Here is a 12,171-nt window from a genome sequence, read left to right as displayed (position 1 = left end):
CAGAGCCTCAGGCCTGGCGCTTGGGTTTTTAGGATGCATAGGACAGCTCCTTGCTGTACTTTTGAAGTACAGCTCTTTAGTTACCTATGTTATGTTTTCTTCTAAATTGTGGTATAGGTTTGAAACTGTATCCACTTGGGTACAGTGCTGTTCCTCAGAACTCTACACAACATCTAAGAGTTTAGTTTGTAAGGCACTTTTTATTTATAGATATTTAAGAATAATAGCTTAGTGTGCTTCTAATATAACTCGATTTAACTGCCATGATGCTGGTTTCTACCTAAACCATCTTTGCCTTTTAGGAAATGCACATTGCTGCTCAATAACGTGTTTGCAGTGGCAGCTGCACTGTTGATGTCCCTGTCCTTGCTGGCAGGGTCCTTTGAAATGCTCATACTGGGCCGCATTATCATGGGTGTTGATGCAGGTAAGCTTTGGTCACACTCCACATGTCTGACGCGCTTGTGCCGTGCACAAACTTTCTCCTCTTCCCCAGTTAGAACTTGCTTTGCATTAAAGAGGCATTCCAGGGACTAGCTGTAGCCACTCTGATTTCACTGGGGCAAAATGGCACACTGAGGGCTGGAGGATCTGACGTTTGGAGGAGACACTGGAATGGATGCTCGCTGCTGCTAGCAATGCTGGTTGTTCCCCCACCTTTCCTATTCCAGCTCGGGCAGAGTGTATTTGTTTCCATTCCATGGAAATCCCTTGGCTAGGAGATTCTGTTCTGCTAATTTAACAGTGCTTGTTGCTGTGTGTTTAGAAGTTGTTGGATCCCATGCTAATACCTGCAGGACTAAGGAAGGTCTGGTACCTCATCAATTGCTCCTAGCAGTTTGAAAGTAAACCATGGAGGCACTGCAGCGCCAGAATAATCCTGCAGCTAGAAGGAAAGGTCTCTGCTAATTTTTATCTCAGATTATCACCAAACAACCAAACTTCTGGAGCTGTGCAAACATTGTCATTGTACTGACCAGGGTCACGCTTCTTTTTTTTTTTTCCTGGCTTTAAACAGCATTCCAGCTCGTTTTATGTCTATTGTGAAGAGTTCATTGCAGCTGTAAGCCTGTATTGAGAGGAACATCTGCTAATACTGTTTACAGTAAAAACACTTCATCTGACAATGTCTGCTCTGTCTGACTGATGCACAGGGTTTTTTTTTCCTTCCCCACACCAGTGCTAGTATGATTTTGCTTGCTTTGGGATGAGCAAAATCTCCTGGAGATTCTCATCTCTGAGTAATCTTTGGTGCTCCACTTCAAAAACCAGCCTACGCACATCGCTGCAGATCTGTAACAGATAATCAATCCCATAGTTATTAAATGGTGTGAGAGTAATTAGACATGGAGGGAAAATAATTCATGTTATCTGTGGATAGATGTAATTCTGTTCCTTGTGTGTTTTTATGCCACCCTTGTGAGCAGATTACCACTCAGACTCCTTTCAATAGAAATTTGTTGCATACCTGGAATAATGAAAAGTATTGACTTAATATATGGGTTTTGTTCTTCCTTTGTAGGCATTTCCTTAAGTGCCCTTCCCATGTATTTGAGTGAAATATCTCCTAAGGAAATCCGTGGTTCGTTGGGTCAGGTCACAGCAATTTTCATTTGCATTGGTGTTTTCACTGGTCAAGTTTTGGGGCTGCCAGAAATATTTGGGCAAGTAAGTATTTAACCGACCTTTTCTGTCAAAGAACACAAGCATGCTCTAAGTGTCATATTTTCATGTTTTGACTGGATTATTTAAAAAAGTGGAAAACAGAGACTTTTTTTTTTGTTTTGAAGCCCTTTGAAAAATCATTTTCCTCCATGTCTTCTAAAAGCATGTGCTAAAAGTGTGACTAAGTTTGGTAGATGTGCCCAGCAGTTTCACCAGCTTGAGTGTCTTATGTGTGTCCATATGCAGGTCCCCTTCTCCCCCTTTCTTGATGTACATCTATTTTTGCTAGTTTCTGGTTTCTTTGAGCACCATGGAAATGCTTAAGAGTTTTTATATTAACAATTTCTAAGTTTTCAATGTGAAATAGAACTGAAAAAGCCCTGGTTAGAGTATGAGAACCTGAACAGGAAAACTCTTGCTTAGTGATTATAATGTTCCTTGTAATGCAGACCTGCTTTTAGACTAAGTGATAGAAGCACAGAGTTAGCACACAGCTTTATGGAAAGATTATCTATTCAGATAAGAGGCTGTCTTGCTATCATAGGCTGAGATTAACTTGGTGGCCACTGGATGTCGTCATTACTCTGAATAAATGAACTCGAGTTTTGTTCAGGCTGGCACTTGGAAATACAGAATCACATCACAGGTAAGGTTGGAAGGAACCACAGTAGTCATCTGATCCAACCAGGTACTTTCCATTCAGAGATGAGTCTTCAAGGCAGTGTGGAGGAAATGTCTGCAGAAATCCTCTCACAATGAAATTTGAACTCAGAATCCCTTTTGACAGCCAGAAAAAGTAGTAAACAGTTGAAAAGTGAGAGGAGCTTGTCCTTTGTCCATCCAAATGCAACTCCTTTGTAATGATACTGTCCTCCCTGCCACTTTTATTTTTGTCTGACCAGCTTTCTTATTCTGTTGAGCTCTCCTGAAGGCAAACGATTTGATTCAATTCACCCTTTATTGAAGGATAAATTTCTCCCCTGCCCATTCAAAGCAACAGATTTTAGGAAAAAAACTTAAAATGGCTTTTATTGTGTGGCTTCTACAGATGTGCCTTCTCTTGCCTTGGAAGCCAGTCTGTTACAAAGGAGTGTATGAAATGTCAAGAGGCCTATTCAATTGCTTAGATGCAAATTCTTATTCCTTGATTTCAGCTTGTTCTTGCTGATTTTATTTCTTTTCTTGCTTTCCTTTCATCCCCATTACTGCTGCTACCAAATTATGGAGGTAATGTTTCTGCCTCTACAACCTGCTTTAGTGTGAAGTTAATTAATATCGTGCCATTAAAGATCAACATTAATTTATGGAAGAAGAAATATGCTTTATCTGTAGAATTAGTAATTTTCAAGATGGGTAACATGAGCATGTAAAAGGAGCAAAACTTTGGCTGATGTGAATTACAATATTTCCAGCCAATTTATTGGAGGCAGCTTGAATATTCTAGTTGGGTATGTGGGTGGGTTTTTTGTTTTAATTTCTCTTGGTTTTACTCAAGCAGGATTTTCTTGCCTAGCTGTGTGGGGTTCCCATTGAAACTCCTTCAGTGGGAGGTAGTTTTTTTTTTTTTGCTCTGTAGTTGTTTATTTCTTATCAAAATTTGTTGTAAATAATACCAGTGACAAATACTTGTCTTCTGTCATGGTTTCATGAGTTTTCTGCTAAGCTCTGTCATTGAGCAAATGTCTAACCTCTAAAGAGGTTATTAACCATAGTGTCTAAGCATTGATGGATTTGAAGAAAGGAGGAACAAAAACAGAGCTGGACATCTTTCTGGAAGAGACTCTTTGAACCAGGAATGGACATGAGAAGGGCTGTTGGCATGGATGAGGTCTTGTCTTGTTAGAGGAGGTAACAGCACTGTTGTTTGTGTGGTCAAGTAAATAGAGGGAAGGGAGAGGAACTGACTGCATGGTGTCAACACAAGAAAGAGACCTGCAGAAGGAACAGAGTGGCTTAATCTCAAGGACAGTATGGCTACAAGAATGACTTTTTATGAATATTGCGTGAATAATTACATGCTGAAATTCATCAGAGTGATGTTAGGAACAGACTTCCGGTTGAAGTAACTTGAGCAGAAAATTTAAATTTTAAATTGGAGCTTGATGCATTTATGTGGATTATATGAGGTTGTTGCCTTCAGTGCTTCTGTAGAAATCTCTCCACAGAAAAGGAAAGTGTTTATGTTGACTGTGGGGCATAGTGCTAACAAGCATTTATTAACAACCTAAGTGATGATTTCAACTGTTGTCAAATTCAAAAGTGTCGCTTTAAATGCAGAACTGTGATAAAAATAGCTCTGAAGCAATGAGTATTACTTGAGGCAATTCAAAAGTCCTTACTGCTTCTTGTATCAAGTAGGTTAAGCAGCTCTAAAGTGATTTTTTAGCGACCTTTTATTTGTCAAGATTGGTCAAGGTGCAGCAGGAGGCATGTGGGCAGCCCCAGGTGCAGTGCTGAGGGGCAGTGGTCAGCTCTGGCTGGGTTGCTTAAGGCTGGTGGGCTGTTTCCTATTCCTTCAGCTTTCCCAAGCTTTCTACTGGAAGTGCTGAGGGTTGTCAATCCTCTCATTTCCTTCTAATACCTTTTAATGCCAGTTCTGTCAATTTATTCGCATTATTCTTTTGATCAACTGTTTTTTATTCCTTAGTACCTCTCTGTTTCTTTTTTATTTCCACCACTTACTACAGTGCACTTCCTTTCTCCTCCCCCCATCCCTTGTGATCTTTGTGTTTCAGGTTAAACTTCACCTCCTCTAGGAACACAAGATCTTTAATCTCTTTCTCACCCTGTAAGCCCTTCTCAGGAAAAGTTCTTGGTTTAAATTTGAACCTAGGAGAACAAGATTATACAGCTAACCCAGATGAAATTATACTTTTAAAAATATACTTATATTAAATATTTCCTGGTTTTCCTGGAAATGTTTTGACTGAAGTATTGCAGAAATGCATTTAATTATTTTCTGTGTCCTGCTGTATTGACATGAACTAGACAAATATGACTATGTCCAACTTTTAAATTATAGTATAAAAGAGCAAATGTAACAAAAAAATTCCAATCTAATAAAGATTGTAACACCTAATTACAGGCAATTTTTTTGATTCTGAATATATAGAATTTTATCATAGTTGTCTCCAAAGGTACCAATTTTAGAATGTGTTTTTTTAGTATGCAGTGCTTATCAAGAGTGATTATTTGAAGGAGAAAATCTGCAGTTGTGACAACAGTCTTCTGCTGCAGTGACTTGATAATTTTACTTGCTTTCCACAGTCCTAATTCCCTCCCATCCAACAAATCCAAGCAATGCTTTTTATCCAAAATTCTGATTCTTATAGGTCTCAACCTATGAGAAACCATATCTGCTAAGTCTCCGCTGAGGTTTAGGAAATTCTACAATGGTAAAGCGGGCTGGTGATCAGAGTGCAGAGCTCAATGACTTTGTGTGCTGGTGACCTGCTTCTCCTCACCAGCCCAACTGCTGAGAGCTGTGAGCTTATTTTCACGTGCTGGCATCTTGTGTTCTATAAGCCAGAGTCCTTAATTCTTCAGGAAGCCATGGCATCTGTAGATGACACCTTGGTGCAGACCCACAGGTGTGCAATGATATTGTCTGCTGTAATGCAGGCACTGAATTATTGCTACTGGAGACATGATTATTTAATTCAGGCCATTTTTGGTTGTATAGCATGTGCAGCTTTCCATATATCTGACTGAAGGAAAAAACAGATAATAAGATAAGGACAAACCATCTTAGACCTGTCACTTCTTCAAACACTGCCCTTCAGCTGTTTCCTTTCTCTCTGTTCCTGTGATTCTGCTATTGAATCACCCAGCCCATTTTTCCTGACAGAGCAAAGGCCAGTGCACTGTCAGCTTCAGTTTTGAGAGTAAAAATTTACACTTACTGTCTTGGGTGAATATTGTCTGGCCTGATTCTGATATTCCGTGTAACTTTAGATATCTCTCTAGCTAACTTATCTAGCTCCTCCTGCGTGAAATGTCCTGCTCCACAGGTTTTCCTTTGCATGGTAACATCTTTTAAAGCTTGTAAACTATCAGACTGTCTATTCTATTGCTTCATTTTGTTTAATGAAGGTGGGTTTTAATCTTTCCTTAAACTATAGAGGATTTAGTTCCTGAATACATTTGCAGTAGTCATGATGTTCTTATTTTCAATATATGTTGAGCTTCATTATCTCCTTTATCTGTGTGTCAATACGGGAAAGGAGAGGAAAAAAATGTTTCACAGTATGTATATGTATTCAGAACAGGTAAAGCTGAAACAGTTGCCTGTTGCCATGCTTTCCTCAGGCTTCTGCTTCCAGCCCCTTTTCCTGTGCGTGGTGTGTAAGGCTTTGCCAAGCTGCTGTTGTTCTCCCTGAGTTGGCCCAGGTGGCTGGCCAGGTCTGGCTGCTTCTCTGACTGAACAGCTGTTTGCCATAGGTACACCAATGGGAAAACAGAAAGGTTTTTTTGTTTACTTCAGCAACCCTATTTTATACACTTCAAGTGTTTCTAGGTCATGCACCCAGGAGCTTGTCTAACTACATGGGTACGCTGTTTCACAGTGGATAGTATGTTACCCTAAAAACTTTGCTGTGCTTGCAGCCTAAGACTTACCAGAGCAACACTTTCTGAATAAATACTATTACTGTGCAAGTGTTTCAGAGAAAAGAGGGGGGGGGAGAAAAAAGTAGACTAAACAGAAAAAAGTGAAATTCCTGATGTCTCCATCTCTTGAGTGTTGCAAGTAGATTTGGTCATTCTGTTTTAGAGTGTAATCAAGCAATACAAGGTACAGGAGCGAGAAGCAATGATCAGATTTGGGAAGTGGCTTCTTGAGGAGAAAAGTCAGGGTTAAACAGCTCTTACCGGTAACCCCATGCTGGGGAAGCACTCAAAGCAATATAAAACGAAGTACACCAGAGAAGATTCAGAATTTATCTTGAAGTGGCATGCTGTCTTTTCTAGACTCTTCTCAATCTTTCTTTAAAAACATTTGGAATTTGTTGCAAAACTGTTGTGTATGTGGTTACAGGTAAAAACATATTATAGCTGGTGGTGGGGTCCGAGGCTGTGACCCAGGAAGAGGTGACCGGTCCGGGGAGATGGTCCCGAAAGGAATCGCCTTCCCGAGGCCTGGTGTCTTCCTCTCAGCTGCTGGCAGAGGAGCCCTTGCAGAGACTGTCAGCTCTTTAGTGATATCAGCTCATGATTCCAGCTCAGCGCTGCAGGGCAGCCTCTAGGCCAAACCAGACCGGAGAGAGAGACGAGAAGGCCCGTGTGGCTGGTTCCGCACGAAGGGAGCTTTATTGTGGGTCCCCTCCAGCGAAGGGGAGAGCCACGGACGAGCTCCCTCCCACAGGGGCGAATTGGTCTTCTTTTATAGGGATACAGGGGATCAACAAGAGGACCAATGGATTACAGAGGGTCTGAGACAGACCAGTGGGTTACAGAATGATCTGCATAGGGTATCCCAAAGGATTGTGGGTCTACCTTTCCTCGCCATGACCCAAAAGTGGTTGCCTTTCCAGGGAGTCCTGCTGGGAGATTGCTCAATCTCCTTATCTCAGCAGACATCCCTCCAGGGCAGTGGCTGGGCATATCCCACACAAACATTATTAATTCAATGTTGTCTTTGTCATAGAAGAAGCATGAATTAGTCTAATTACACTTTTTTGAGGCTTTTTAGCAGCTTAAATGCATATTTGGCTAGAGATTATCTGTTTTTAAAATGGGATTTAGCTGAAAATAGGTTTGTGAGACATGGTGACACTGGGCAAACTGTCCTTCCACAATTCATTATTTTAGCAAAGAAATTTTGCTACTGATATAAATATCAATATCAATTTCTGCAGCAAATTGAGCTAAATTTGGAAAAGGACCAATGAACTCCATAGACACTGTACTATATGTATAGTAAGGTAACATCTCTGTGATGAGTCCCATTCAAGTTAGTTTTTTACACAAGTGAACCTTGCTGAGGAACAGCTGTGATAAAACTAAAAACTTCTGTAGATGCTGTGTTAAACTCTAATTTTCTTTACTAGACCTCTTAAAAATTATGTATTTGATGTGATAGATAACTGTGTATTTAGGAAAGTTTATACAGGAATTTTTCATTTTGCTTTACCAAGATCTTTTAAAGTATTCCTTCACTTGCATGAAAATAGACAGTGATGGAATAGGTTGTACAGCCTGTGCAGTTGAAGGCTGTTCTGAAAATAAGCTTTGATTTTACTTGTCAAAGCTTCATTTTCAGAGTGATTTTTCCCTTGTTTTTCTTTTTTTTAACTGATCCTTCTTCCTAAGACTCTTGACTCAGATCCAATGATTCCTTAAAAACTGTCAGTAAATTATAGATGAGTAGAGAAAACAATTCTGATTTGCTCTAGGGACCTGCAGCCTGCAGGTCCACATCAATGGCAAAATGGTGTGTTGGAGATGCTCTGGAAATGAATCTGACACATTAGAGTGGTAACACAAAGTATGAATCAACCAGTTTCTCTATATTTTTCTGTGAGCTCTTTTGTTCTGTATGTTTATCTTCTCCTTGAGCCATGATAGTGACTATAGTTAAAGATATTCTTTGAAATACAAGTGAGAATTTCAGAGCATAGAACAGAGAGCTCTTGTAGCAGTAAGAGACAGGTGAGCTCTTGCAGCTTCATGCAGAATCTCGGAAATTAAAGCAGCTTATGCCTTATGCTGTCTACAGAATATAAAATGGTGTTTGTATTTTCCATTAGAGTAGGACAAATGCATCCACTAGTTTAACATTTTCCAGGATCACTTGAAATCCTAAAGTGTCCTGTTTGTGATAATTTCAAACATCTGGCTGTGTAGAATAAAAAACCCCACAACATCTTCATTCTGCCTAGTTATAGTCTAGAAATATAATGAACTGAAGCAAAGTCTAGTTTGGAAGCCAGTAATTAGTGGTGTAGCCCAGAGTTCAGTCCTGTTCAGTGTCTTCATTGATGCCCTGGACAGTGATGGAGCTGTTTGTATCTGTAGAAACATGCTGCTTTGTGGAGTCTGTTTTAGTATATTAGTTGCTAGTTCTTAGTGAGTTCTTAAAAGCAAAAGTTAGTGTAGGACTTGGGAAAAATAACATAGGAATTTGTCTCATCAGCTCTGGTTCCCAGTTATGGGGGTTCTTGATCAGGATTTGTCTAAGTTTATAACAAGAGTTTGAGGAAGTGGTCTCATACTCCTGGAAACTGTTCTGCTACTGAGTCAGGCTTGCAAAAGGTGACTCCAACTTACCCTAGTCCCTGCTAATTCACTGGACTGCTGAGCTTGTAAAAACACAGAAGAAAAGCTGCTTTATATTCTTGTAGTAAAGTACAAAACTCTGAATGAAAAGCTAAAGCCTTCCCTGAAGAGTGTTTTAAAACCTCTGCTAAGGATACAGGAGACACACTGGTGCTTGTAAGCAGCTGTTCAAATCCTTAAGGGACTGATATTGCTAAGAAGAACTCAGAGAAACGCCCTTACGAAGGAAGGAAGGAAGGAAGGAAGGAAGGAAGGAAGGAAGGAAGGAAGGAAGGAAGGAAGGAAGGAAGGAAGGAAGGAAGGAAGGAAGGAAGGAAGGAAGGAAGGAAGGAAGGAAGGAAAAGAGAAAGTTTCAGTGCTTATAGTGCTTATTCAGGCAGTCACTAATTTCAGCAGGTGTTCTGCACTTCCTGCAAACTGCTACCAGACATGCCAATTAAGAATTGCTCAAGGCAGTGATTTTGAAGATGGCAATCCTTTTTCAAATATTTTCAGTTCTTTTCCTTTCTAGCAATGAGACATTTCCATCCTCTTTGCACAGTAACACATAAGGCACAAAGTTTCTTACTGCTATTCCAATTTCCAAGCCTCCCATCAAGACACATTTCAATATAAGCTGCGAGTTGCATATCAGGGACTTGAAGGTCACCTCACCCAAGGGTTGGTTGATCCAACTGAGGGAAGATGCTGTGCAGGCACCAGACACAGCTTTGGTGGTGCTGATAAAAGTATAGAAATGCTGCCAGGACCCTCTGGGTTGTTGCATATTCATAGCTCAATAGCACCCATGGGAAGAGGTCTAGTCTGTTATACCAGCCCTGCTGGGGGAATGTGGTGTGTGTTGATATATTTCTAATGGAGACATTAAGTGAGGTATTTTGTTTATATCTATTGTGGATTGGCTGAGATTATGTATTTACTGGAAATTATAAATCAACTTTTTATTGCTTCCCTGAGACAGACACAACAGTATTTATTCATCCCTTTTCTGTACAGAACTCATTAAGTAATGCATGGGAAAACAGCTGTGTGTCTTCATATTTGCAAATGAGTTTCAGTCCATTAAAGTTTTGCTGTGAGGCTTCAGTTCCTGAAGTTTAACAACACATGGTTGATTGGCCATATGTAGTATTGAAATGTTGCTGTTTTGCATTTGGGAAGGAGAACATCCTACAGGAGAGGAGTTGTCTGAAAACGGAATTGTGGTTATAGAAGCAAGATCACTATGGAGATAGATACATAATTTAGACTCAGCATTGAACAAAAGACTTAATGGCAGAGCATCTAATGTTGGGATGCAAGTTTATCATCAGTGAGGATTGCTACTCATAGACAGTGAACCAGTCCTCACTTGACTCTTGAGAAGATTTCTATGTAGCTGTTCTGTGCTTAATTAGGTCAGTTGGAAAAGTAGTAGACAAGCTTTCCTGGAAAGATGTCCTTCAACTGATGTGAAGGAAAAAAAGACACCAAACACCATGGAGGCTGATAGCAGTTGCTTAAAATTTGCCAGAAAATTTTCTCCTTATCCACTGAAACATAGTTAGCACATGTAACTGAACTTAGAGCATGTGCTTTTACTAACGTTTAAAGTATGACTTTCTGTTACTTTATCAGACTTAAAAAGGTGAGTTTTTCAATTATTGTAGCTGACCTAATAACAAGCAGCGTCTGTCTATAAAACTCACTTTACCCTCTGTATGTTGGACTCTGCTTCAGATGTTTACAAGCAAGTGAACATTTCAGATTTCCCTGTTTCCTTAATGCTTGAGTATTTGATAATATTTACAAATATGTTATCAAGCAATAAATCTAAAACAATTTGACCTGTGACTTCCTTCCAAGAGTGTTTCACATGCTGGGGAGATAAGCACCACTTAAACCTTTTTGAAGGTCCTAGATGATTAACATTTCCATTTTACTTTCCATTATACATTGTCGAACCATCCATTATTGCAAATTCATGTCCTAATATGCAAATTTGTCCTTTACAAATTAGCTATTAATGGTGTGGTAAGTTCGTCAAGCATTGTGAGATAGCATGCAGTCATCATATTGAGTAGGAGGGTGTGTTTTCTAGACTCGAGTGTCTTTGCTTTTGAAACTGATGGCAAAAGGAAAAAAACTGGGAGGTATATTCTTGATTAATATTTTGAGGGATTTTTTAAACTGGAAGTAAATGTCAAATAAAAATGAGTTTGTTTTGTTTTTTTTTTTTTAATCTAAACCAGATTTGTTGTCATTAAAAAATGTTAAGATTAAATATTCAACCATTTTAGTTGTTTTTAAAACAACAAACATGCTTTGTGTATTTTTACGCTTATTTTTCTCTTTAACTTGATATAACTTAGTCTAACTTCTGAAAATTCAGTTTGGCAAAATATAACCACATAAAAAAAGATTTGTGTCTAATGCAGTTTCTAGACACCCTGGAGCACTTCTCTTCATCTCCCATTGCAGTCCCAAAAGCACGCCGGTCTCTGGAGTTATATGTGTTGCATCTGCCAGTCCCACAGAGACATCTGAGGTACCCAAGGGCATCAGAATGATAGTATATGCTCATGTTTGAAAAACTGAATCTCATCCTCCTCAATTATTTTCATTTATTATTTTGTATTTTGTTATTTATTGAAGTTAACCTGAGTCTAAATGCATTGCTGAAAGGAAGTTCTGTCAGAAATTTTGCCTAGCTCCAGCATAGCTCTAATATTTCTTCCTGAAGAAGCTCAAGGATATATGCTGGCTGCTGATAACAATCCCATTTGAAAGCTCACCATTTCCCATTGCTTTTCTCTGAAATTTTTACTTCTCTTGGAGATGAATGAGCAATGAAGACAAATTATGCCATGTAAGTGTGCAGTAAAAAGCTAGTTGTTACTCCAATAAAAAGCTGGGCAAAAAACCATCTGGGGAACTTGTAATGAACACTTTAATTCTCCCTCTCAGTGAGTACATGATCTAACATGCCATTTAGTGAAGAAAAAATCATGGGATGAAGACACCAGACACTTTCAAGGCTGTTTTAAGTACTGATACAAAGGCCATGTACTCAGTAATAAAAACTTCCTGCTGACTTCTGTGAATTTTACATCAGACTTGTACAGCCTTGAGTCTGGTAGCCTTCTGTACTGGTAATTACCTGGGAAGATACTGATACTTGAGTAAACTTCTTGTCAGAGGTACACCTGTATTAGTGACCTGTAAAAATACACATCTGGGTGCAGAACAGAT

The 12,171-nt window shown here is 39.4% G+C and overlaps 1 protein-coding gene across 2 annotated transcripts in view; it reads left to right on the top strand.

Annotated features, from left to right (window-relative positions):
• SLC2A9 (solute carrier family 2 member 9) overlaps positions 1 to 12,171 on the top strand; it is an 85,964-nt gene that overhangs the window by 18,362 nt on the left and 55,431 nt on the right. For both annotated transcript variants that reach the window (XM_048305155.1, XM_048305154.1), the window contains 2 exons: positions 303 to 427; positions 1,523 to 1,668. In XM_048305155.1, the coding sequence (XP_048161112.1) occupies positions 303 to 427; positions 1,523 to 1,668 (271 nt within the window). The remainder of the gene's footprint in view (positions 1 to 302; positions 428 to 1,522; positions 1,669 to 12,171) is intronic.

The sequence above is a fragment of the Corvus hawaiiensis genome, chromosome 5 (genome assembly GCF_020740725.1).
Source record: "Corvus hawaiiensis isolate bCorHaw1 chromosome 5, bCorHaw1.pri.cur, whole genome shotgun sequence".
NCBI classification, from domain to species: domain Eukaryota; kingdom Metazoa; phylum Chordata; class Aves; order Passeriformes; family Corvidae; genus Corvus; species Corvus hawaiiensis.
Note: the sequence above shows the minus strand (reverse complement) of the source record. Positions and strands in the feature narration are given on the sequence as shown.